Source organism: Eubalaena glacialis, chromosome 9 (assembly GCF_028564815.1).
Source record: "Eubalaena glacialis isolate mEubGla1 chromosome 9, mEubGla1.1.hap2.+ XY, whole genome shotgun sequence".
In the NCBI taxonomy this organism is placed as follows: domain Eukaryota; kingdom Metazoa; phylum Chordata; class Mammalia; order Artiodactyla; family Balaenidae; genus Eubalaena; species Eubalaena glacialis.
Genome location: NC_083724.1, coordinates 67,216,200 through 67,241,196, shown reverse-complemented (window position 1 = coordinate 67,241,196; position 24,997 = coordinate 67,216,200). Strand labels below are relative to the sequence as shown.

The 24,997-nt window shown below is 40.4% G+C and overlaps 1 protein-coding gene across 2 annotated transcripts in view; it reads left to right on the top strand.

Annotated features, from left to right (window-relative positions):
• Window positions 1-24,997, top strand: part of BNC2 (basonuclin zinc finger protein 2) — a 413,431-nt gene that overhangs the window by 159,152 nt on the left and 229,282 nt on the right. Inside the window, exon 3 of one of the 2 annotated variants that reach the window (XM_061199078.1) lies at window positions 9,721-9,804. The exons of the other annotated variant lie outside the window; for it this stretch is intronic. Within the exon in view, the coding sequence (XP_061055061.1) occupies window positions 9,721-9,804 (84 nt within the window). The remainder of the gene's footprint in view (window positions 1-9,720; window positions 9,805-24,997) is intronic. 2 annotated transcript variants of the gene reach the window in all.

Sequence of the window (24,997 nt, the reverse complement as noted above, 5' to 3'; positions counted from 1 at the left end):
AGATGTTCAAAAGTTTAGTGCAGGAGAGGGTATTCCAAAAAAAGAGCAGTATGAGAACTATGTCAAATTGGGAAAGCCCAGAGCAGTAAGCAAGAGACATTAAGTAGTCTAATTAGACTCTGTTAAGCATTAGTCTGAAGGAGGAGGAGAGATGAAGCTGGAAAGGGCAGGGCAGAGCTAGGTTGTAGAGGGCCTGGATGGAACTTCGTTAATTGGTAATTTGTGGGGAACTCTAAACATCGTCTAGGAGAATATGTTTGACAGTTAGAGGGGTGGTATGTGGCCCTGGTTGATGAGTGTGGAACGATAAAGTTGGGATTATCAATCACGTAAGGGTTATGGCAAAGGTCTGAGCATGCTCCTGTTAGAAATGATCTAGGAGAGAAATGATCTGGAAGGTGTGTGGGAGGACAGCTGAGGGGATGGGAAGGGAAAAATAGACTTTCAGAGTTTATTGGGTTTGGGAAATAAGCAGAAGGCTTTTAATCATGATCTATGGTTCTGAGTCTTTGTTAATGGGATTCTGGTGATAATAATGCAAAAAAAAAAAAAAAAAAAACCAAAAAAAACCCAAGTCAGGGTAGAGCTGTAGTAAAGAAAGGATAGCAGTGAACCCATATGCTTTGCTTGTTTAGCTCGAGGTGTTAACTGGATACTTGGAAATTTCTAGTGGGAGCTTGAAAGTGCAGGGCTAGAACTCACATGAGAGGTAAGGAATAGGGATTGGGGAGCATTGTTCTCATACGGGTGGCAGATGAAACCAGGGAAGAGCATCACATCTAAAAGGAAAGCATGTAGAGAGAAAATGGTATTTTATAGCATTTCTTATCATGATACGTCATTGACATAAATAGCTCTATCTTTATTTGAGACTACTAATGTCAAAAACACACAAAATGGAAAACCATGTGTTTTATCATATATAAAGTGTTCTATTGTCTACTAAGCCTCTTTTAGATTCTAAAGCCCCTAGATTTCAGGAGTAAAGTATGTTCAGTTTGAAGAAATACCTTGTAAGATCCCCAAGGACAGTATAAAGAAGTCCCTTTTACTTTATCTTCTCACTACTTCCTGAGACCCTCAGTAACAGAGAGATGCCGTTGGTGGGAGAGGTTTAGGTTCACTTGTTACCTGTCTGGTACAGAATACTGTGTACAGCTTTTCACCTTCCCTAGATCTCACCCCAGTTGATCTAGGGTTGGGAAGCGGGTGGGGTGGGTAGGGTGAGGGTGGGTCTTCCAAAGAAATCAACCTCATATGCTTTTGTGCATTTTCTCTTTTTAGTCTGGGGTCCTCAGCAAGTTTGGAGGGGCGATTGTGCAATGCACAGTATGACTTATGTTTGAGTTGGGAAAGTTTTTATTGTAGGAAACAGTAGGGCTGAATCAGCCTTCTCATTTCCTTTCTTCTCTTATCATTACCTACGTTTAAGCTTTGCATGCAGAGAGAAGCACGTTGCTTCATTGATCTTGGGCATACTGCACTGTGCGCTTTGGCAGTGTGGTGATGGCTCCCTGCCAGCTCTCCTGGTTACGGTACCCCGGAATTCCACTGGTCTGTTGGTACCATTTGTGGCCTGCCTTCAGTCTCACTCTTCATAATAAGTCTAACCCACGTCAAATGGGGCAAGAGGCTAGTCCAGAGGAATCTGCTTCTCTAGACAACTGCCGTGCGTTAAATCTAGTTTAACTGCTCCTTGTATGGCAACTTAAACTTTTTATTTTTCCATAGTAGGTTTAATGTAGGTGGTTCAAGAGGTAACATGGGATGTTGAATTTTGGGAGGGTAATATTTGTTCTCTCACTGTCTGGAGTGTGACACATTCTTCTACCATGTTTCATTCCTCAAACTCCCTTTTCTGCTTTCTCACGTATACCTTTTTCATTCCTTTTTAGTGTTGTGAAACGTAGGGTGGGAAAAATAACCCCATTGATTTGTCCCATTTTGTGCCTTTGATGAAGTAAGATCAAGTGAAATGCACTTGTTTTCTTCCAAAGTGAACTCCTTTCTAAAAAATGCCACCCCCTCAAAAAAAAATTCTTGGTGATCATGGCTTGAAATTTGTCTCTTTCCCCTCATTAGAGATAGTTAAATTCATCCTCATTCTTTAAAAAAAAAAAAAAAAAATTAATTAATTAATTTGGCTGCGCAGGTCTTTTTAGTTGCAGCACTCGGGATCTTCGTTTGCAGCTTGCGGGACCTTTTTTTTTTTTTTTTTTTTAACTTGTGGCATGCGGGATCTAGTTCCCTGATCAGGGATCGAACCCAGGCCCCCTTTATTGGGAGCGTGGAATCTTAACTGCTGGACCACCAGGGAAGTCCCAAATTCATCCTCATTCTTGATCTCTGTGAAGAATCAGGGAGACAAGCTGAGTGGAGCAAACCCAGTGGCTGAGTTCAAGGTGACATGGGTCCTTTTAAAGTGCTTTTTAGTTTGAATGCTAAGGCTAATGTCTGTCCCCATATTATTTCCTTCTCATTTTTGCAGCATCTGTGGAGTTGCCCATACCACTGCTCCTAAGGTGGCTTGCTCACTTGGGCTGTTTCCTGACATGCCGACTCTTCTTCACAGAGTGAGATTCTGGGAGATCCTGGATCTTATGCCCTGATGTTTGCTTCTTTGTTCTTCCTTCTTCCCTTGTTTCCCCCCCCCACCCCAGACATATCTCTTCTAAAACTAAGTTATCATCTAGAAAACTTTTGCCTTCCCAGTTCTTTTTTGATTTTCAAGTTTATTTAGGCCAGTGGTTCTCAAACTTTCATGCTTATCAGCATCACCTGGAGGGCTTGTAAAAACACCTGGCTGGGCTCTACCCCCCAGGGGGTCTGTCACAGGTAGGTCTCAGGTGGGGCTGCAAATGCATTTCAAGCGAGTTCCCAGGTGATGCTAATAATGTTCCTGGGCTGAGAATACACCTTGAACCACTGACATAGACTGTTGGTTGTCTATCAGTTTGCTGTCTAGTTTTGGGTTATTTTTTCCAAAAGGGTAGGGCTTCTTCAGACTTTATTCACGAGCTCCCTGGAAACTCCTTACTTTTTCATCTTATATTTATTTATTTTTTACTGTAGTTAATTTACAGTGTTTCAGGTGTACAGCAGAGTGATTCAGTTATACACACACACACACACACACACATATTGATTTTCACATTCTTTCCATTATAGATTATTACAAGATATTGAACATAGTTCCATTTGCTATACAGAGGGTCGTTGTTGTTTATCTATTTTATGTATAGTCGTGTGTATTGGAAACTCCTTACTTTTAATTCATAGGTCAAGCCACTAGCATGAAAGAGAACTCAGAAAATTGCCTATGTTTTCATTGGGAAAGCCTTGGCTGGGGCAGGAGTGGCAGGGAGTGAAATGTATCTCTTCTTACTACTTCCCCCAGAGAAGACTTTTGTGGTCATTCTCTCAGAGCCCAGACACATCTTCATAGTCTTCGTCAACACAGTGTTCTAGGGAGCCGTCTACAAGTTGATGGAGCTGGCCCCTAATTGAGACCAATTGAATAGGTATAATTTTCAGTTTCCCTAATTGCTTATATTATTCCTTTGACAGTTGAGTTTGCTTCCACCCCCCCACCCCCACCCCCCCGCCAAATTCTTCCCCTCACTGTCTCAAACTTCTCAGCCCTGATGGGAATGGTGTGCTGGGGGGCAGAGGGAGATATCTGGGGAAGTATCATTACCTATGCTGTGTACCTACAGCCTGCTTAGTTAGGTGTTTTACCTGTGTCATCTCCTTCAACCTTGCCAACCCTACACAGTAAATATAATTACTCCCATTTTACAGATGCAGCAAATAAAGCTCTGAATTGGTAATTAACTGACCAACTTCACAAGGTACTGCAGCTGGGGTTAAAACAGAGGTTTCACTCCAAAGCCAGTGCTCGTTGCATATTACCTGCCTTTAGCATAGTTGGAGGTGAGACTTGAGGGCGGAAAGAAAGTTTATCTGGGCATATATATACATACATATATTTGAAATTTCACTTAATGTCAGTTATCAGACTTGGTGATGTTTATGCCCATGAGCAACAACCTGGGGTGTTCAATTTCCAATGTACTGAATGACAAGAACGATTGTAAACCAGTTGAAAATAATCTCATTTTGCACTTTTCTTTCTTGGGTATAAAGTTCATCCATGGCATAGGTGCAAATAACTTCATCCTCATTTTCTTCAGCGCTAAAACCCACATAAAAGAAGAAGTGGAGAAATAGGTGAACTCTATCAAATGGTAGGAGACTTTTCTAGTAAAACTCTAGCATGGTAGTTCAGAGGACTGCGTCTTCATTTCAGTTCTGTCCAACTTATCAAATGTGGAGGGGAGACCATAGTGATAGGCCTCAGTTTTCTTATTTAAAAATAAAAAGAGTGCGGTGGAAATTTCCTCCCCACCCCTTACTCGTCTGATAGGGGAATTAATAAATATTTTGTGTAAAGCCCTTTGAGGCTCTGTAAGAAAGATTCTGTGTAATTTTAGCATCATTCATGGTCCATCAGGCTCCTCAGGGTGTCTGTCACCAGGGAAGAGAGATTTTTATCTTTTATCTTGCCTTTCACAGTATAAAAACAAGGTATTTTTGTTGTTGTTTGTGGCTTTGAAAATCTCCTGTAATTGTACCTGCAGTGGTTGCTCCCATCACAGGGCCAGGGCCCTAGCTCCCCCAAGAGGACCAGCCCCCGAGGCAGAAAGAGACTGAACCTCACTTAGTTCCTGGCTCCTGTGAGGATGCTTTGCAACCCACTCCCACCCAGTAGTCTTCTGTGTCTGTCAGCCTGTTGAGTGGCAGAATCCCATCCTTAACCCTCTTCTGTTCTCTCGTCTCTCATCCTGCTCCTGTAGTTCATTGTTGTGGGATGGCTCAGAGGGGACTGTCCACCGTCCTATTCAGTTCTTCTCCTGGAACATCTTGTTCATCCTTCTCACCTTCCAACACCCTGCCTCATCTAATGCCTCTGTAAGAACCAGCATATTTCTGGCCATTCTGTATTGGCAGCTGCATAAATACTGTTTTGACTCAGCAGTTCCTTTCTGATCATGAAGTGGTGTTTTTCATTCTTAAGCTTTAGGTTCTGTATATGTGGCCCTTCTGCGGCTAAGGCCTGGGGCTCCATGGTTGGGAAGGCTTAGGCCTGGAATGTTGTCTTTAGTTCAATCGTCGCCTGAAGAATGAAGATAGACGTTATCTGCACATCCAGCAACTTAGCTCACCTTATTTTTCTATTTATTCCTCTCACTTATTTGCTGCACTGCATTTAACATACATCCCTGTCTTTACAGTGTTGGATAATTAATTTATTTCTTTATCTGCTCTTTGTCACAAGTGCTCCTGGCTCGCTTATTTTCAAATCCATTTCACTGAATGGTCTTCCTGAATTCTTTGCATTATCTGAGTATTTCCTCTTGTTGCTTGGTATCATCTAACCACTGACATGAGGCTGTTATTGCTTTTCTCTGGCTTAGAGTGTAACAGAGCTTGTACCCAGCCATGTCCCTGAGTCCTCTCACGGGACTCTTTTGGGGTTCTCTCTCTCCCTCTCTCTATTTTTTAAAGCCAATTCTCTGTCTCCATTCTTTTCTAAGTTCTCCTTGGGTTCAGATCTTTTCCCTCATACCTTCACTGCTAGACGGAAGCCACCAAAACACATACACTTCAGAACTGCTCTGGGCTTACAGCCAGCTTCACCAAAGAGTTGAGATGGCATGGAAGTTAGTTAATTTATTTAGGCTCTGACTTTTTATAGTGCTTATCAGGCAAATGCCTGCCTGAATGTTTAATGTTTAAAAATAAAATTAAAGTTCGAATAGGCCCTGGCTTTGCAAGAAGCACCCCAGATTCTATAAGACCTTTTCTTGGTAACACGTTTCTTTTCCCAAGTTATCACTTCTGCCCCTCTTTCTTTCTTCATTTGTTGCTTTCCTTACACCCACCTTCTTCAAGTATTTTGAATGGTAGCTCCTGTTTACAATGTGGAGGTTTTTATGTCTTCTTTTCAGAAATCTGGTCCCTAACAGTCTTTATGTATGATCTCAGTAAACAACGTGTGTGTGTGCGTGTGTGTGTGTGCGCGCGCGTGTGTGTGTAGGAAGCCTGCCATATTTCCTCCCTGCCCCACAGAAAATATGTTTTCTGGAAGCCCTTTTGACACTGAAGTGAATGCCCACTGGCCCTCCCTTGTTGAATTCTCCTGAGAGGAGAGAGAGAGAGAGGCCTTTATGCTTGTTGTCACATCTTTTGTTGCTGCTGATTATACACAAAGTAAGTTGTAAATAGCTCTCTCGCACACCGTGATTCCTTTGAGGACTCTACAGGAGAGTAGATATGCACTCAGCTCCAGCTTCCCTGGGGATTCTAGAGGGTCCCTTTCAAGGCCTCTTACTTCCTGTTATAGCACCAGCCGAATGAAATTTAGATGAGTCCTAGACAATTACCATCCCATAATGAAACCTGCAGCCTACTGTTTAGAAATACTAGCTGATCAGTTTAGTCTTTTTCTTTGTTTTTAAATTAAATGTTTTTATTACTTTAAGAGTAAAGTATACAAAGATGCAACAAAGAATAAAAAAATAAAATGTCCCCTTAGTCCTACTACGTTTCAGAGATCAAAATCACTGTGAACATTTTATGAAAATCACGGTAGAACTTTGTTTTAAAGTATGATGTTGAAATGCACACTAAACACTAGCATGAAGACAAGAGGATAAAACTGGAATTCTCCAAATCAGTTTGAATTTTCAATTCCATTGAAAACAGAAGGTACACATCCTATTTTAGTATCTTAATTTAAAATGGAGTAATAATGAGTTAAAGGGAATTCCCTGGCTGTCCAGTGTTTAGGACTCTGCACTTCTACTTCAGGGGGTGCAGGTTCGATCTCTGGTTGGGGAACTAAGATCCCGCATGCCGTGGGGCATGGCCAAAAAAATTTTTAGGTCTGCTGTTTCTGTCAGGCATTTTTTAATTGCTTATAGGTAGTTGGCTGACTGCTAAGGCTTCTGAATCAAAAGGCCTAATTGTCTGTGTGTGCTGAATTATACCTAATAAGGTTATCAAGCTTTTATATCCTGTGTATTTTCCTTGGGACATTTTGATGAACTGGAAACAGATATAGCTTGCCTTTCCCTTATACTTTTTCTCTGTCTGATAATTGATGACTCTAATTGTGGTGGGTGAGGTAGGGGGAGTATTGTTAGATGGTGAACTCATGAGTGAAACCATGTGGATTTTGGTTCAAATCTCAATTTTCTCATCTTTAAGGAAGTCCGTTTTCACAGATCAGAAGGCTTTTCTTTTCTGCTCAGAAATCCTAGGATTCTAAGATGGAGAGCACTCTTCGCTTTCCTCCTAGTTCCTTTTTGTGATTTGGATAGCTGAAACATTCTAGTAGCCTGGCACAGTTTCCTTCCAACTTACTCACAGACCTTTTTGTTTTCTCTCAGCAACTGTGTATTTCTAAGTGTTTGAGGTTGTAATTGAGTGTAATTGTAGTTGTTTAACTTTCTCCATTCCTCTTGAGAGTGTTTATGAAATGCCTTCTGTGAGGGTAAAAAGGAACTAGAAACTTTGTCTTTGTGACATGGTCAACTAATATTAAGGTAAGTGGCAATTGTTTTGTGTACATTAAATAAAGTATTATTTACACTTAATTTGCAACATATGCATTCTGGCTTATCTGCTGTAATCAGTTAAGTAGTCACGTTTATTAAGGTTTTATAGGAAACTTTGGGGGGGGTTTGTTTTGATATGGAATATTCTAAGTAATTTTTCCCCAATTCTTCTCTTGCACCCTAGGGAGAATTACTGTCGCACAACTCATTGGTGCCCTCACCATGTGTCAGTGTGGGGTGGGATCAGCATTGTTCTGTGGGTGACACAACACAGATGCAGTGTCTCTATTCCTCTCCATGACCCGTTTCTTTCTCTTTTCTCAAGTTAGAGGAGAAATCCCCTTTAACCTTGCTGATGTTGTCCCAGACCAAAGAGTGAGTAGTAGGTCTTGATTTCTTGTGACACTTTGTTCATTTCCTTTAATTGTCTTCTTCCTAATTTCTTTCATATGAAACATCAACAAATGCCTCTAGAATGGATGCTACTAAAAGCAACTATTACATGTTTTTCATTAACTTCTTTGAAATATGTTCTCGCTCTTTCTCATTTCTTAAGTTTGGGCTTTGTAATTTACTAGCATGTGCCCCTGAGCTAGTTATTTACCTACTCTAAAGCTCCCCCTTTCTTGTGAAATGGAGATGCTCATATCCCATAAGATGGTTGAAAGGAAAAAAAGGGTTAATCTCGATGTAAGGTACCCACATGGTGACTGGCACAATGCAAGCGCTCAGTAAATGCAACCTCCTTTTCCTTTCCTTCTCAGGCTCCAAATGAAGAAATTTGTGGGTAAAGAGTGGTTAATTTCAAAGACAGCTGATATTCTGTTGATGTCACTTTATGGAAATAGGCAGGAAGAAAGAATAAGACACTTGAAAAGAACAGGAAAGTTGGACCTAAAAATGTTAGAAGAGTTGACTTTTTAAAAAAAATATATGTTATATTCACTAGTAAACTTGCAAAGTGGAGTTTATTGAAAATTGTTTAAATCTGGAGACGTGAACAGATTTGTGGGTCAAAAGAAAGAAGGAAATACCTTCTAAGACAGCATGCTTGGCTGAAAACTGATCTCTGAACAAAGAAAATTGATTGGCACAGATGATCCCAGTTGGAGTTAAAAAAATAAATAAAACAAAATACCAAAGGAGGGCTTTGAGAGGGAAAGAAGATACAGGTGAGATGAAGCTGATTGATGGATTGAGATTGTGATACACATAGATAGTTGTATGATTAATGAAGGTAGTATGTGTTTAGAAATACTGAGTAGAGATTTAGAGAAGAATTTAAAAAGCAGAAAACAGGTTTCAATGGAATCTAAATTCTCTTTATCTTAAAAATTTTAAGATGAAGTAAGCATGTGACTAATAAGTAGGTAATATTTCAGGATGAGAGTAATTGTAATAGGTAGCTTACTTTTGAAAGGGAATCTTAGCGGCTTTCATTGTAGGATTCTAGATACAGAGAAACATTTACTAAATCATAGCTTTTTTGTTATTTTTAGTATTAGAGCAGACGTAAAATGAGCCTCTTAAATGTAGCTTAAATACAGTAAGTAAATAATACATGTTGATAAATAAATACTAGCCCATGCCAGGAATAGAAAAAAAAAAATTTGAACTGGTATTTTAAGTGTGCAAAGGAACTTTAGGCATTATAGAATGCAGTTTTCTTAATTACCACTTAAGAAAATGAGAAGAGAAAAAAAGTCACCGATTTCAAGCAGAGATTCTGTTTCTTCTTCCCTTCCCTCATTTCCTCCCTTCCTTCCTTTTGACTTTCCTTCTTCTCGCCTCCTCCTTCTACAGTCCACGGATATTAAGTGCCTGCTTTGTGCTACATGCTATGGATACAAGGGGTAATAAAATTTATGTGGATTTTTTCTTTTTAGAATTTACCTTTTGGTAGCTAATAAACTTGGGCGTGTGATATTTACAATATATTTGACCTACTGAGTGTCAAAAACCTGCGAAGCCGTGATGGAAGCCGTTCTGTTTCAGAACTGCCGTTGGGATGTCCCTGCTTCTGCCTGGGTCACGTGTGTTTGTGTGCAGTTTTCAGCAGCCTCCACAGCCAGCATCTAACTTGGCCGTATTCCCCCAGGTTCCAGTGGCATGTGCTGGCAGAGTGCTGGGTGCAGACTTTTGCCCAAACCTGGAGGAGCCAGACCAGAGGCTGGAAGTCCAGGTTGGAGTCTTACTGTTTTATCAGTTGGGGGTGGTGTGACAGTAACAGTGGTCTCTGAAGGCCGTGCAGATACATCAGATGCCATCAGGAGACAGGCAACTGCTGAGACAGGTATAACAGAGGGCCCAGTGTAGCATCTGTGCAGCAAAAAGTCCTTTTCAGGATAAGTTGTATGTATCTAGAGGTCGTTCATTTACTCATTCAAGAAATCAAGACTTAGTGTGTACTGCAGTGAATAAGAGCGTGGTTTCTGAAGGCTGGCTACCTAGGTTGACACAGTTGCTGTGAGATCTTTGGCAAGTCACTCAACCTAACTGGGCTTTAGCTTTCTCATCTATGAAATGGAGATTTCCCACACTAGGTGACTATGAGGATTAAATGTTCTAACACATACCTAACAGTTAGCACAGGACCTGGCACGTAACAGGCATTCAGGAAATCTTAGCTCTCATCTTTTCAAATCATCATTATCAAGTACTAAGAATGATGCTAGGCTCTGGGAACACCTGGGGAGCCAGTCATGTTTCCTGCCTTGTGGTCTCCCAGCTCAGGAGAATGGAAGCCGTTCAGCTGGGCGCTGTATTAGAAAAATAGGACTTAATGATAAGTAGCTTCCTTCTTCATGGATTGGGAGATATGTCCTCTGGTGTAATATTAAGTTTATTTACAAAGCACATTTTTCATGAAAGTATTGACTTGGAATTCGTTGTGTGGTCTTGAGAAATTAGAAACGGTGTGGTGTATTGCAGATTAAAAATATAAATATGACATCCTGGCCAAAGGCCTATCTCCACTTCCAGGTACCTGTTAATAGTTATGGAATGTGTGTGCCAGTGATGCAAAGATGCAGGCTGAAGTTTCAATGTGGATGGCACCCCCTCGCATGGGCAAACCCATACTATTTTTTAGGGCTTCTATTTGGCGTCATTTTCTAAATTTTAAGACTTAGGGGATGAGCATAGTGAGCTCAGTGTTAAAACATTTTTTTTTTTACTGATTTAGACCCCCCAAATGAGAAAAGAGAATAGTTTAAAAACTTGACTTCACAGTGAGCGTGATGGCGGAAGTGGTGGTCGGAGGAGGTTTCAGTTTTTATGATCCTCTGAAGGGGACACCATCTCTTGCGCACCTGCTCTTGGCCTAGGGAAGACCACCTGAGCTCAGCGGTGCCACAAGCTGGTACTGTCTGGGCGACATATGGCTATGATACAACAGAAAAGCAGGTGTGGCACGTATGAGACATGATCATGCGTTTCCCAGTTTTAGAAAGCGCACAGCTTGTGTGTGACACATATATGCAGAGTGATGGAAGACTTTTTGTGAAGAGTAGTCTGATCCTTGACCCCTTCGGGTTGGACGAGTGATGTTCTTCAAACACGTCACCTGGAATGGTCTGTCATGGGAGGTTGTTGGATAATCTGTTTTTGAACCTTGAGTTATAGAGCAAAGAGCGATGGGTTTTGCAGATGTGGGTGCATGAAATAAAACTGAAAGAGACCAATGGAGCACTTTACTTCGACATACCAAGGGAGAAAATGTATATTTACACGTTGAAGTGAAACCGTGGTTGTAGGTAGCTAAACAGATTGTGGAGTTGACAATTCAGCAAGGGCCTTGCAAAGAAGACCAAGTTACTGGGCAAAGAAAAGAAAGTGCTCATTTTATTGGATTCCTCATATTGCAACAGCATTTTGGTGGACTGAGTGGAAAAGCTGAATATGTGAAAAGATTGTCAACTACAAAGCATTGGTGAATTAACTGGGACCCACTTGAACCATTTCTTTCTCTCTTTTCTCCTCTTCTTTTCTAATTATGGCTTCCATACATTTTAATAATACCTGGTACATATTCATATTATGTCCGTCATAATAAACTTGACACTTAATATATTCTTCACCAGCTAACAGTTCCAGGAGTAGCTTAGAGTCCTTTCATTCTTGCCATGGCATGTGCATTCTGGTCTTTTTTTTTCCTATCAAGTGAGCCATTTCTTATTTTTTAGTCCAACTCTGCACTCCGGGGAACTCATCATAGGACTTGCCAGCGTCGTTTACTTTTCCTTCTTGGATCTCAGACTTTCCCCCAGGGCCAGGCATTATAACCACGAGAGGATTTTATGTTTGGCCTCTTGATTCTGAGAATAATCTCTTGTACACCTCGATTTAGGAGCTCTGGCTTGTTTATATCCTTTCCTGTGAAGGATTTTCATTTAGACACACAGTATCCATATCTGGTTTACTTTTGTATTTTTACCTGACATGAATTCTCAGGACTGATGGAGCCCCTTCCTCTTCTTACCTTCTTTCTTTTAACCCTTTCCTTTTAATACTTAAAATTTCAGATGACTTAGCAACTTTATCATTTAATAATCCCAAGATCCCTGACACTCTTTCATGAATATATCCTTGGTTTTGAATGACTGTCATTGTGGAAGTCTGAGCATGACTTGACTTTTGCAAGGGCATCTGCTGTCTTTTTTTGTGTTAATATACCTGATTTAGAAAAGTAGCTGGAAATCCAGACTTTGATTTACTGTCTTAACTTTCTTGATTTTCTTCAGTGGCTTTTGAAGTACATATGAAACTGTGTACTTTCTTTAGCTCTGGAGGTTAACTGATGCATAGGCTCCCAAAATTGTCCTCTTATATAATTATTTTATGGGAAATTGTTATTCTAGTTTAGACCTCCCTTAATTGCTGTTAAATATTTTATTTTATTTTGTTGTATTTATTTTTATAAATTTATTTATTTATTTTTGGCTGCATTGGGTCTTTGTTGCTGCGTGTGGGCTTTCTCTAGTTGCGGTGAGCCAGGGCTACTCTTCGTTGCGGTGCATGGGCTTCTCGTGACGGTGGCTTCTCTTGTTGCGGAGCGCGGGCTTCAGTAGCTGTGGCACACGGGTTTCAGTAGTTGTGGCTCTCAGGCTCTAGAGCGCAGGCTTCAGTAGTTGTGGCTCACGGGCTTAGTTGCTCCGCGGCATGTGGGATCTTCCCACACCGGGGCTCGAACCTGTGTCCCCTACATTGGCAGGCGGATTCTCAACCACTGTACCACCAGGCAAGTCCCAAATATTTTATTTTTAATCATAAAAGTGACTGTTTTAGTCTCACTGTGCCTCATCGTGTGTTGTTACAGTTAGCCTAGCACAGTTCCTTTCCTGGTTGGGAATTCAAGATGTGGGGTTTGACTTGGTATTTTTCACCACTAAAGTGCTTAGAAAATTAGAGTAAATAATGAACCAATATTTCAGTACCCGATTAGACACAATTTACTGTGATGTTTCATAAACCACAGACTACTTTCTTCTATGAACGGGTGAAGGATCACTTTTTTTCCCCCAGACATACTGGGGTGCAAATGTAAATTTCCATAAAATTTAAATGAGGTGCTTCCTGTAATTAATGAACAATTGTGGCTGCTGTCTAGTCTACATTGTAATTAACCGTGATCAGGCTTGTTTAGTGATGGCACTGTTCCTGTAATAATTTGACAAGCTACTGTGAATTTGCCAGGTTATTAAACAACCTGCAGCATTCACTTACAGAATCACAGGGACGGCGGCGGCTGCTAGTTAAAGGCAGCATAAGGGCGAAGCAGAGCTGCCCATTGAAGTCTGTCCATCACCACGAACAGGTTTACATTCCTGTGATTTGGGAGAAGTTAATTAATTTTGTGTGGGTTGTCTTGAAAACTTTTTATTACATGGTAAACCTAATGGGGCAAAGCTGGTCATTTTTGTGAACTCATAATGAAGCTAACCAATTTTCTATATTGTTATCATCCATACGGACACCCGGAAGCTGAGGTTTCCCCCTTCCCACCCTGTTAAATAGATGTAATATTTTAAACAACAACAGCAACAAGCTGTTCCCTCCCCAAATTTATTCCCAGCTTCTCTCAAATACAAGTTTACTTTTTTATTGAGTGTGTGTGTTAGGAAGAGCAGATGACCTTGTGCCAACCACAGTCCTGTCACAGGGAGAGGGAGCTGTCTAAGGGGACTGGTAACCATGTCCATAGTCACTAGCGCACCCGCCTGCCTGAGCCCCCCTTAAGGTTAAGAACTGTTCAAAACGTTACTGTCTAGTTACTGTGGTGTCTTTCATTCAGATTCTGTTTATTGACTAAACCACAAGGATTCCTGCCCAAAGTACCAGGCGGTCTATGCTTGACTGATTTTGATTTTCTAACATCAGCTCTGGGGTTTATTTGAAAAATGTACATACACTGCAGCTTTAACAAGTCAAGTGACTGCATGTTTTTGACCATGGAGTCGAGTATATCTGAAGATCATTAAATTTAGAGGGGAAAGGAGGGGTGGAGAATAAGTGTAGTAGTCATTGTACCATTGCAAAGAGAGAGAGAGTGTGGGTGTGTGTGTGACACATGGTTTTTGTCTTTTCATCTTCTCCAAGAGCCAGAAAGTTTCCTGCCGTTCTCTTTCCAGCTATTGACAAATGATTGCCAGATGTGAGATCTTTGCAGTGCTCTTTCCCTCAGCAAACCTGCAGCGATGGGATATTTGATTCTCCCTTGCCCATTTCATCTCCTTTCCACATCTGCCAGGGACACACAAGCAATACATCCCTACATGAGAGTTTAAAGTTTATTCAGCTCCTTTTTCCCCTCCGATAAAATGTGTTTGGAGACAACACAATGAGGTCCATATGACTTTCTCCCAACTTCACTGTATGAAATTAGTTGTTTATTTTACTTATCTACCTCTCAGTAATTGAACGATTTCATTTTAGTTTCGGTCCATGGAAAATTTGATGCAACTCTGGGAATGCTAAGAGTTTCCTATTGTTGTCTGCTTGCTGCAAGTATACCATCATCACAACTTCTCTCTGATCGTCTCAATTCTGATAAAAACTAGACTGGTGGTTTCTATGGACTTCCTAGGAAACTAGTTTTAATAAACAACTGTCAAAATACTAAGTGTAGCATGTCTGGTAAAATTCAGTAGTCATTTAAGACCTAAAAAGCCATCCATGAGGGAGAAAATTCAACTTGTTTGGCTTGATTAGCTTACCTTGTATTTGTGTCCATTGTCAAAGTTGTTACGGATAAGGTCCTAGTTTTAATCCCAAATAGCTTATAAAAGAGAATGTATAGTGAGTTTTGAAGGTATCTGAAATTAGCCTGTGTAGGCCACACACATAATCATTAACATGCACGGAAGCCTTTTGCATCTGCTTGGAATCTGTATTGATACTGATTTGTTTTTCTCATCTTAGTTTACAAATATTTTCCAAAGTGCTCTTATAGCTTATGTTCATACTATAGGGTGGGCTGACACAGGTGGCCTTTCAGTTTTTCTATTACACTTTTTGGCAAACGAAAAGGCCCCTTACTCCCTGAATAAGATCAGCATTTTTATTTTTTTTAACGTTTAAAAAATAATCCATAAAATGTCTGCCACATGTTCCCTAGTTGATGGAAATGTTTTCCAAATTAGAGTGTAGTATTGGATTCTTATTGTAAAAGTGCTAGCGTGTTTACTATTTCTGGTACCCTCTTAGCTACCTGTCATTATACAAATTTATTTTTTTGTGTGTGAAACTCAAATGATGAATATAAGATAATTACTATTTATGAATTTCTGAGGAAAGATTTTTTTTTTTTTTTTACTGTTAAGAAAGTAAATGGCTTTGCCCATGTGAGACTCAAAATAGGAAAAATGTGGTCTCTTTTTCATTCTGTTCTTTTAAAAGAAACAACAAAGCAACAACAAACAAAACCTAACAAGAACAAAAACAAAAAGCCAACAGCCCCTGAAAAGAAGAAATCCTACTTAAGCCTAGGAAAAAGAGGTCAACCAAACTCATGAAGATGTATACATGGAATGTCTGTTACTTTTTGTCTGTCAATTAGATTATACCCCAGTAAAGCTTAACAGAGAATAAGGGGCACAACTGCTTACCACAAGTTGCCAAAATGTTGCATGTTTCTGTGGGAAGTGTCTATTGAACAGGGGAGAAAATAATCGTACTTGAAGAAACTGTTCACTCTTAGAAAACAAGGTGGTGATCCTGATGGGGGGAGTAAGTTTAAACAACACCCCTCAACACAAAATTACCATGACCAACAAGGATCCCTGTGGAAAAACTGATGTTTTTGTTGTCCTTCGACGGTGCCCGAGGACTGACACCAGGCTAGGCCCTCAGTGGATGCCAGTGGCTGGGAAGGTGGAGGCAAAGAGTGCTTTCACAAGACAGCAAGGTTAGGAGCTCCTGTGGCGGCACCAGGTCCCTTCAGATTTAGGTCACGTCTTGGGACTTGCTGTCGCTAAGGCACTTGCTGGTCTCTCGTGCCTTCCTGCCTTTTCTTCTACATGGTTAGAGTCTGGGAGGCAGAGAGGTGCTAAGCAGTGGAGGTGCCATCCAGCCCGAGTGCCTAGGGAACATCCTTCAGAGGACGACCTGTCACCAGCCGTCAAAGAGGAGAGTGGCTTTGTGGTCTCTGAACATCTGGCCGTGCTGCACAGGAAGCTGAGGGGGTGTCATTAATTGTGATGAAATAATTTAAACCATCAGGAATAAATGAGGCTGTTAAGCTAAGCTCAGATTCCATTTGCCGTGCACATGTGTCTAGCAGCCTGTGTGCAGTTAAAAAAAATTGAATTATATTAGCTCATGAGTAGAAGTGAAATAGATACTGTAAATGAAACAAGTTGCTGTGTGGTGATGACACAGTGTTGAACCACTTCATAGAGTTACAGTTTGTAGGATCAGTATATTGAGAGTGGTACAGCATTTAATGAATTTTTTTTTAAATAAATTTATTTATTTGTTTGTTTTATTTTTGGCTGCATTGGGTCTTTGTTGCTGCGCGTGGGCTTTCTCTAGTTGCCGAGAGTGGGGGCTACTCTTCGTTGCAGAGCGCGGGCTTCTCATTGCGGTGGCTTCTCTTGTCGCGGAGCACAGGCTCTAGGCGCGCAGGCTTCAGGAGTTGTGGCACGTGAGCTCAGTAGTTGTGGCTCGCGGGCTCTAGAGCTCAGGCTCAGTAGTTGTGGCTCACGGGCTTAGTTGCTCCGTGGCATGTGGGATCTTCCTGGACCAGGGCTCGAACCTGTGTCCCCTGCATTGGCAGGCGGATTCTTAACCACTGCGCCACCAGGGAAACCCCATGAATTTTTATATAAAAGGATTCTTAAGGTATTGAGAGAGATAGTCAGGACCAGTGGTTTATTGGAGCACAGAGAGGACGGGTAGGTGGATGGGTATAAAAAAGCAAGCCTTCGGGCCAAGGTGGTTGGGTGGACGGGGTCCTTAGTCTGCTAAGCCAGGCTGAATTGATGCATGGTGGACCTTTCCATAGATTCTGGCTTTGAGTCAGTATTGGGTGCCGTTGCTCTGCCTACGTACTCCAGGCTGGAGGACGATGTCTCTCTGATGACCAACTTTGGACGTCCCTTTGAGGCTTCCAGCACTTTGGGCACATCTGTGTTGTTTTCTTCAGAATGAAAACAACTCTCTTTGGTGATAGATGACTCCTCCAGCAGATGAACGTATTTTTAAGGCTTTGCATCATCAGTGAAGACTGATTTCAAGTGTAATTTTCAGGCACAGTGGAAAGAGGCAGTCTTCACTTCTTTACAAAGGCAAGACTGTCAGGTTGGAATGTCGGGACATCCCTGAGGTTTTGAGCACTAAACTGAGCAATGATGTGTAGGTTCCAAAGTACATTTCTAAAATAAAAGTCATTCCTTTTATACATGAGCAGAGTCTTCAAATTTGAACTTTTATTCAAAAATAAACACAGGAATCTGAAAAATAAAATGAGGATGTTTAGATACAGGAAGCATTTTTTAAAACCGTCGGAGAAGTTATCCCTCTAGCAGGCGGAGGCGATGGTCCAGAGCCCTGGCAAGCCTTGGACAAAAGCCATTTTGCTAGCTGTGTCTTATCTCACTTTTCCCTATCCACCCCCTTGCTACCTCATTGCCTTTCTCTCTCTCCTGTTGTGTATCTCCTTTGTCTTTTCCTTTTCCATTTTCTCTTTTCCTTTATTCTCACTTATTTTATCCTTTCTCTTTACAACCTGTTCTCATTCTTCATCCTCCAAAGAAACGAACTGCAATTCTGTTTTCATTTATAGTGTTAGTTTTCCTGCTACTAGTTAAAAGATTAATATGCTTTTTTAAAAAAAATTATTTATTCAGTTTTATTTTTGGCTGTGTTGGGTCTTCGTTGCTGCACGGGGGCTCCCTCTAGTTGCGGCGAGCGGGGTCTACTCTTCGTTGCCGTGCGCGGGCTTCTCATTGTCGTGGCTTCTCTTGTTGCGGAGCATGGGCTCTAGGTGCGCAGGCTTCAGCAGTTGTGGCACGTGGGCTCAGTAGTTGTGGCTTGTGGGCTCTAGAGCGCAGGCTCAGTAGCTGTGGCGCACGGGCTTAGTAGCTCCGCGGTATGTGGGATCTTCCCAGGCCAGGGCTCAAACCCGTGTCCCTTGCATTGGCAGGCGGATTCTTAACCACTGTGCCACCAGGGAAGCCCTAGGTTGCATTTTAACATAAACTTGTATATGACCATTGGTGGATTTTTTTAAGGAATGCGAATGAACCTTGATTAGCTTTTTAAAAAAGGAATGCAGACTACTCACTAAATTATCCCTTTACCTGGATGCTTGAATGGAATTGTTGTCGATGAAAGCCAGAAATCTGTGGTTCTGAGTAACCATCTTCCTTCTTCCTCAACATAGAAGGAAGACATTCAAATCAAAACACTTGCGTTTCTTGATGTCTAATAGAGTAACCAGTAGTTAAGATAATGTTCCTTGTGTGTTTTGGTCTTTGGATTTCATTTTAATTCATGTAATAGAGTAGGAAGACTTGCGTTCTTCAGATCTATCTTCTTGGCATTGTTGGAAGGATTGAAGGAGATAATGTGTGCGGGGGGCACTGTGCCTAGCACATTGCAAATAGTGATGTGACTGCATTATTGTTATTATATAAATGTATAAATTGTACTAGCATCTGTCGGCTAAGCAGGTAAAAATTAAGAATAAATTTTTCTCCTGAAAATTTCACACATCCCTACTATTTAAATGTTACTCACCTTTAAAAAGTTTTACAATTCTTCCCCCAAGAATAGGGAATGCAAGGTGAACATGGGAAATTTTGAACAAGATACCTATGTTTTTCTTTCTTTACTTGGAAGAAATCACTGCATTCTGTAGAACATTTATTTGTTTCTCAAAACAAATAAGAAAATGATAGTATAGAAAACAAACTCATGGTTACCAAAGGGGAAACGTGGGCGGGGGATAAATCAGGAGTTTGGGATTAACATACACACTACTATATATAAAATAGATAATCAACAGGGACCTACTGTATAGCACAGGGAACTCTACCCAATATTCTGTAATAACCTATATGGGAAAAGAATCTGAAAAAGAATGGATATATGTATAGGTATAACTGAATCACTTTGCCGTACACCTGAAACTAACACAACATTGTAAATCAACTACACTCCATTATAAGGTAAAAGTTAAATTTAAAAAAAGAAAATGATAGTATACTCAGTAGTTGCTTGAAGTTTTCTCTTGCAGCTGTTTTAGTAGATACAGATAAAAAGCAGTTTCATGAACGTAAGTCCACCACCCCCACTCTACACCTTTTTATTTTGATGGTGTGTGAACTGGATGCCCCTACATTTTGGGGGACCTTCTTTACTCTTCTGCTGTTATTACTCTCACCGTCTGCTTAAGTAGTAGTAAATTTGTAAATTCTGTGTCTTGAATTATATATTTCAGGTACATTATAGATTAAATAAATGTTGGTTAAATGGCCTGAGAAGTGCATTTTGCATCCTGTCTCAATACCACTGTTTCTATGAGAGGATATTATCTAGATTTCAGGTGACCAGCTTAACCTAAGCTGTTCGTGTTGGGAACCGTCAGTATTAACATAAGAAGCTTATTTTTACTTTATGTAAGTTCCTTTGTCATAATAGCTTCATAGATGCTTCATAGAGGGAGAAAGAAAAGACAAGAAAACACGGAAGTATTTTAATTCTTGGCTTCAGTAGAGAGAATTATGTGTTTGGGGGTGTGTGCATGTATATGGATTTTGTATATACATACAGCATATATCTCATTACATACATATCCACATATTTTCTTTGTTTACAAGAATAACTGGTGATGTTCTGTTTGAATATTTTGTTGGAGTTAGGCATAATAAATAATTTACATTGAGAACACATAGTCCCTCTACCTCCACCCGCAAAAGAAAGAAAAAACTTTTGCTTGGGTGGATAATGGAACCTCAGTTTGTGTGTGAGATTCTTTAGGACTCAGTATTTTTTTCATGTGGTTTCAAAATTTAAACCTGGAAATCATCTGAAGTTATATAATGTAATGTCTCCATCTTATAGATTTGGAAACTGAGGCCCAGAAATTTTAAAAGGCTTGCCCCAAATTACATAGTTAGTAAAAATTCTCCATTTCTGACATCTGAAGAATGGAGTTACCCAAGAATATAAAGTTGTTACTCTTTAATGTTCAGTACATGCCAGTGGGGTTTCATGGAGTGTGGAAGCAGACCAAGTCCCCTTGAAATCATTGTTATTATAAAAACCATCTTTAAGTGCCTTTTTGGGATGGTACTGTGTTTGCATCCTATAAAAAGTGAGCTGAATAGACGGGGTCTCTGCCCTCTAGAAGTTTATAATCAAAAACAGATAATGTAGCTGACATCTGTTATTGTATTAAGGTCCTACAAATAAACATTGATCCAAATACATAAATAAAAGTTTTATATCAGAGACAAGTAAAAACCTGTTTGCTTGCCTGATTCATCCCTACACTGAAACCATCCGTGGAAGTTGTAAAATGACTAAACTGGACTAATCCTGACACCAGGATATTCCTGTAGGTTGTTATTTTTTAAGGGTTTTCATGGAGTGCTGGCATTACCATCATGTCACTGATAGCTTATTGTGAGTGGGTCTAGATTCAGAGATGTTGTTTTTATCTTTCTGGTTAAAGAATTGGAAAGAATTGAATTTCCTCCCTCTATGGATTTTTCTCATTTCTGCGATACCTGCTATTGTAAACCAGCATTCTGGAGTGTACTTTACAAAAGGTATCCAAGCCCTCCATGTTAATAGAAATGATATGTTTTTAAAAATTAGCAGCCTTTCCCCCCCTCTACGTCACTAGAAAATGCATTAAAACAAATATAGGAGTTTAGGATTGATGCTGTAATGAGATGAACTTATATATCCAAAAGGCTTCGAAGGGAATATTGTAAGAAGAGGTAAGTTCACAACTTTGGAATGAGTGGATCTGGTTTTAAGTTTGAGTAAAGCTATACCAACTAAAATTAAGCATATAAAAGTTGGCAAGGGAGATAGGTATTGAGTTTGATCAAATATTTTCTTTCTGCATGCTTCAACTTTAATGCAAGGTATTTTAACAGTCACTTCAAAAATGAGGTGTGGGGAAACTAAAACAGCAACATCGGGAAGTCTAAACATGAACCCATAACAAAGTTCAAGACATTAAAAAAATAGCTGTCCCTACCCTAGTGTGGGTGTCTGTGTAAATTAAACCATGTGGGTGCATAAATTAATTAGAAGCACAGTCACTGATATAAATCAAACTTATTTGGTACACTGATGAAATGAGCATTGTTTATAAGATTATCTTGTTATTTAATCTCTTCTATATAAACCTGGCTGGTTAGAATTATGAAGTAATAATACAATTAATGTGATGATGGTATACTTTTTCTTAGTACAGGCCTGATCCTGTAGGCCTTTCTTGACTGGGGTTTGTGAATATAGAGGACCATAAGAACTGGAAATTTTAATTAGCAAGAATGTTCCTCCTTTCCCCCTCCAGTTGTGTGGGTTTTTTTTTTTTTTTAATCTCAGGATGTTCCCTGGATAGTTTATTCTTTTTGAACCACTAATCTACTGACCCCAGAAGAAGGAACTGCCTTTAGATATTATTTTCTCAAAACTGTGCAAAGTTCATTATGAGAGCTACCTGCTGTCTTCCAGCTATACTCTGCTGTGCCACTGGGTCTCAAATAAAGAGAAAGTTTTACTTACAAATGAAGCCATTAGGAATTTCTTGAATAAACAAAGTTTTTTTTTCTTTGATGTGCAAAGGAATTTTGTTTATAACTATTAGTCATATAAGTCCATGTCTAACACATGCAAGGAACATTTGTTATCTTTTGTATGAAATGGAAAGTACTCTTGTCAGCTAGAGAGTAGAAAACAGAAACACTTTTTAAAAAAGCTAAACAGAATCCTAGTGCAAAAGAATATTGTTAGTGTCATTATTTAGTATTTGATTCAGAACTTTTGCTTGGTATTTTTTTCCCTTATTTACCCTGCCAACTTTCCTAGTTTGCCACCCCCCAGACTCCACAAAGTTGGTTTTTTGATGTCTACAAATGAAAACTTTGCTTATGGGAAGTTAAATCAAAGCTGTGCACGTTATTGACCTTGCTCTCAGGTTGCTTACCTACTCCATGGCGTTCTTTTATTCTTTAACAGAACTTGACAGTGGTGTCCAATAATTTAACTGAGGAATTGCAGGGAAAAAAATGTCACAGGTAATTCCCTCTTGATTTATTTTTATGAATGGAGGCTGATGGCTTGTTGTTTCTACTTAATCTCATTTAGAGAATGGATTTAGAACAGGGTCCTTTTAGGATTATGCACAGGGCAATTAGGAATGTGTATCATAAAATCTTAATTGTGATTTCATTTTGCCCTAAACGGTTAGGATGCTTTTTTCCTTCTCTACTGGTCTATGTTGATGTTAAACATTTCCAAACTGACAAATCAGCTATTTGGATATATTACTTTAAAGATTTTTGTCTTATCTTCATAGGAGTGCCGCACATCTCCATTTCAACAGTGATTATGATGCCATGGCAGCATCCCCTGGCTGTTAGCAGACTATGTAGTATTTCTGTGGTTTTGTGAATCAGTAACCACTAAAAGATTTCAGACCCATCACCTATGAATGCTTTGTGCAGAGTTTGCTTCATGAGAGCAAATGTGGCGTAAGACAACCTCAACAGTACGTGTAAGGATACATTTTCACTGTTACACTTGGCTCTGTCCTGGATTATGCAACTTGGATTTTCAGTCACTGTTAAACTATGCAGATATATCTGATGGAGTTTGGGTCTGTTTCCTGGAAGCCTTTCAGGACAATACTTGTGAAACCAGTATTGAAATCAGGGGCTCTGCTGCTCAGAGTCAGGCATATGGTGGGGACATGATGCCTTCTGGGTTGAAGAGGTCACAAACAGTGGGCCGACTGTTCTTCTCTGCTTGCTTACTTGAGCTTGCTTCTCAGATCTGATAGGAAGCATGTTTCAAAGAGCTGAGAAGGCAATATGGGCTACATGCCCTTTTTCTAGCTGAGAGTGATGCGTATGACCAGAGTGTGTGAGAAGCTCTGGGGTATAGTCAGGGTCTCTGTTGAATAGAAGCCCTGGTGGTAAAAGTAAAGGGCTACAAGTTATACCCTTCAGAATTTTTCTGATGAGTATAGCTTCCCCATGGGCTGTCTATTCTATTGGGTGGAAAGATCTAGCCTTCCTGTGCTTTCCTAGTTTCTTTCCCTAAACATTTATGTTTTCCTTTTACTGTGAATTATGTCACTTATCTCTTCCTTCATTTTGATACAGTCAGATACTATGTTATCTTAGGATCTTTGGGAAGCTGACTTAACCTAGGTCCTCCTGCAAACAGATCCTGAGAACAGTGCCTTTCATGAAGGTACTTAGTTCGGGTAGATCCCAGAGTAAGAGTGAAGGGCCTGGGGAAACCAGTACAAAGATGAATTACTGAAGTACTACTGTTAATGGCGCTCATTCTCGCTTGGGCCTTCAGAGGTACCTCATGAACATGTCTCCGCCCAAAATAAAAGGGGAAAATGTTTACCCGTTTGCTCTCATTCTTGGTTGAGCAGTGTGGCCCTGGGAGCATTAATTCTCCGCACTTCTGATTTGTGCCCGTGCATCCTCCTCCAGGTCGTCAGGAATTGTGAGGCACATGGGGCAAACTCAGAGCAAGATGCTAATTAGCTACGAATGGGGGAAGTTGGCTGATGTGGCTAGGACAGGTGGTGAGACAGGAGGGATGTTTGGTAGCGCAGGGGAGGAACCTGCTCTAGGGACTGATGCCGTGTTTTCAGGGAGGCTCTAAAACCTAGAGCCCTCTGGAGGAGTGTCTGTGCCGAATCCCTCGTTTGTTGTAGCATGCTTCTCAGGTGAGTTCAGGTGCTTTTACCCCCGACTTTGTTGTTAGAAAGGAACGTTGACATTTTCCTAATAATTTCAGCGTACCACATGAAAAATTCCCCATTAGGACCGGAGTGATCTGGAATAGGTAATGCATTTCCCTATCATGGGCACGGTTCCATCGCTTTAGCCACATGGAAGCACAAACATTTATAGGCCTTATCTCAATTATATACCATATCCTTGATTTTGGAATGGGGGAAAGTTGTTAACTGTTCAGCTACTCTTACTATTCTTCTGAAAAACAGTTATTTAGCAGAATTCTTCCTCAGGGTGATTTGGCTCTTTCAGGTCTTTAAACGTAGACTCAAATCCTCACCACCTTTTTCCAGATGGACCCGGGAACCCCAATAGGTATAGTTAATGCCTCTATTAAACTGTGATATCTGATAGATTAGTGAAGACTTAGAGAAGAGCGTAAGGAAAAACAAAAAGGTAGTCCTCAGTGAAATGAAAACCATACGCACGTCTTCAGTACTTAGAGACGGAAGAGACTGGTTCCCAAACCAACTTCTAAGAAGAGCAGCTGAGTTACACAGTTATTATATGTGTTCTTTTATTGTAGTTATGGGTTTTTATTGCAGTCATGGTCCAAAAATGATAAGGCTAACTGTTGTCATGGATCATGCAGAGGGGATGAAACAACATCAAAGTTCCCTACCATCCACCTTAAGCTGCAGTTCAGATCTTTAACACCCTTCTCTTCTCATAAGTGGGTGGACTGATTTTAATAGTTTCTTTGTTGTATCTGACTTCTTTCCTTCCCGGATGTTCCTGTGTTTTTGTTGTTGTTGTTGTTTTTTAAAATTAATTAATTAATTTATTTTTGGCCGTGTTGGGTCTTCGTTTCTGTGCGAGGGCTTTCTCTAGTTGTGGCAAGCGGGGGCCACTCTTCATCGCGGTGCGCGGGCC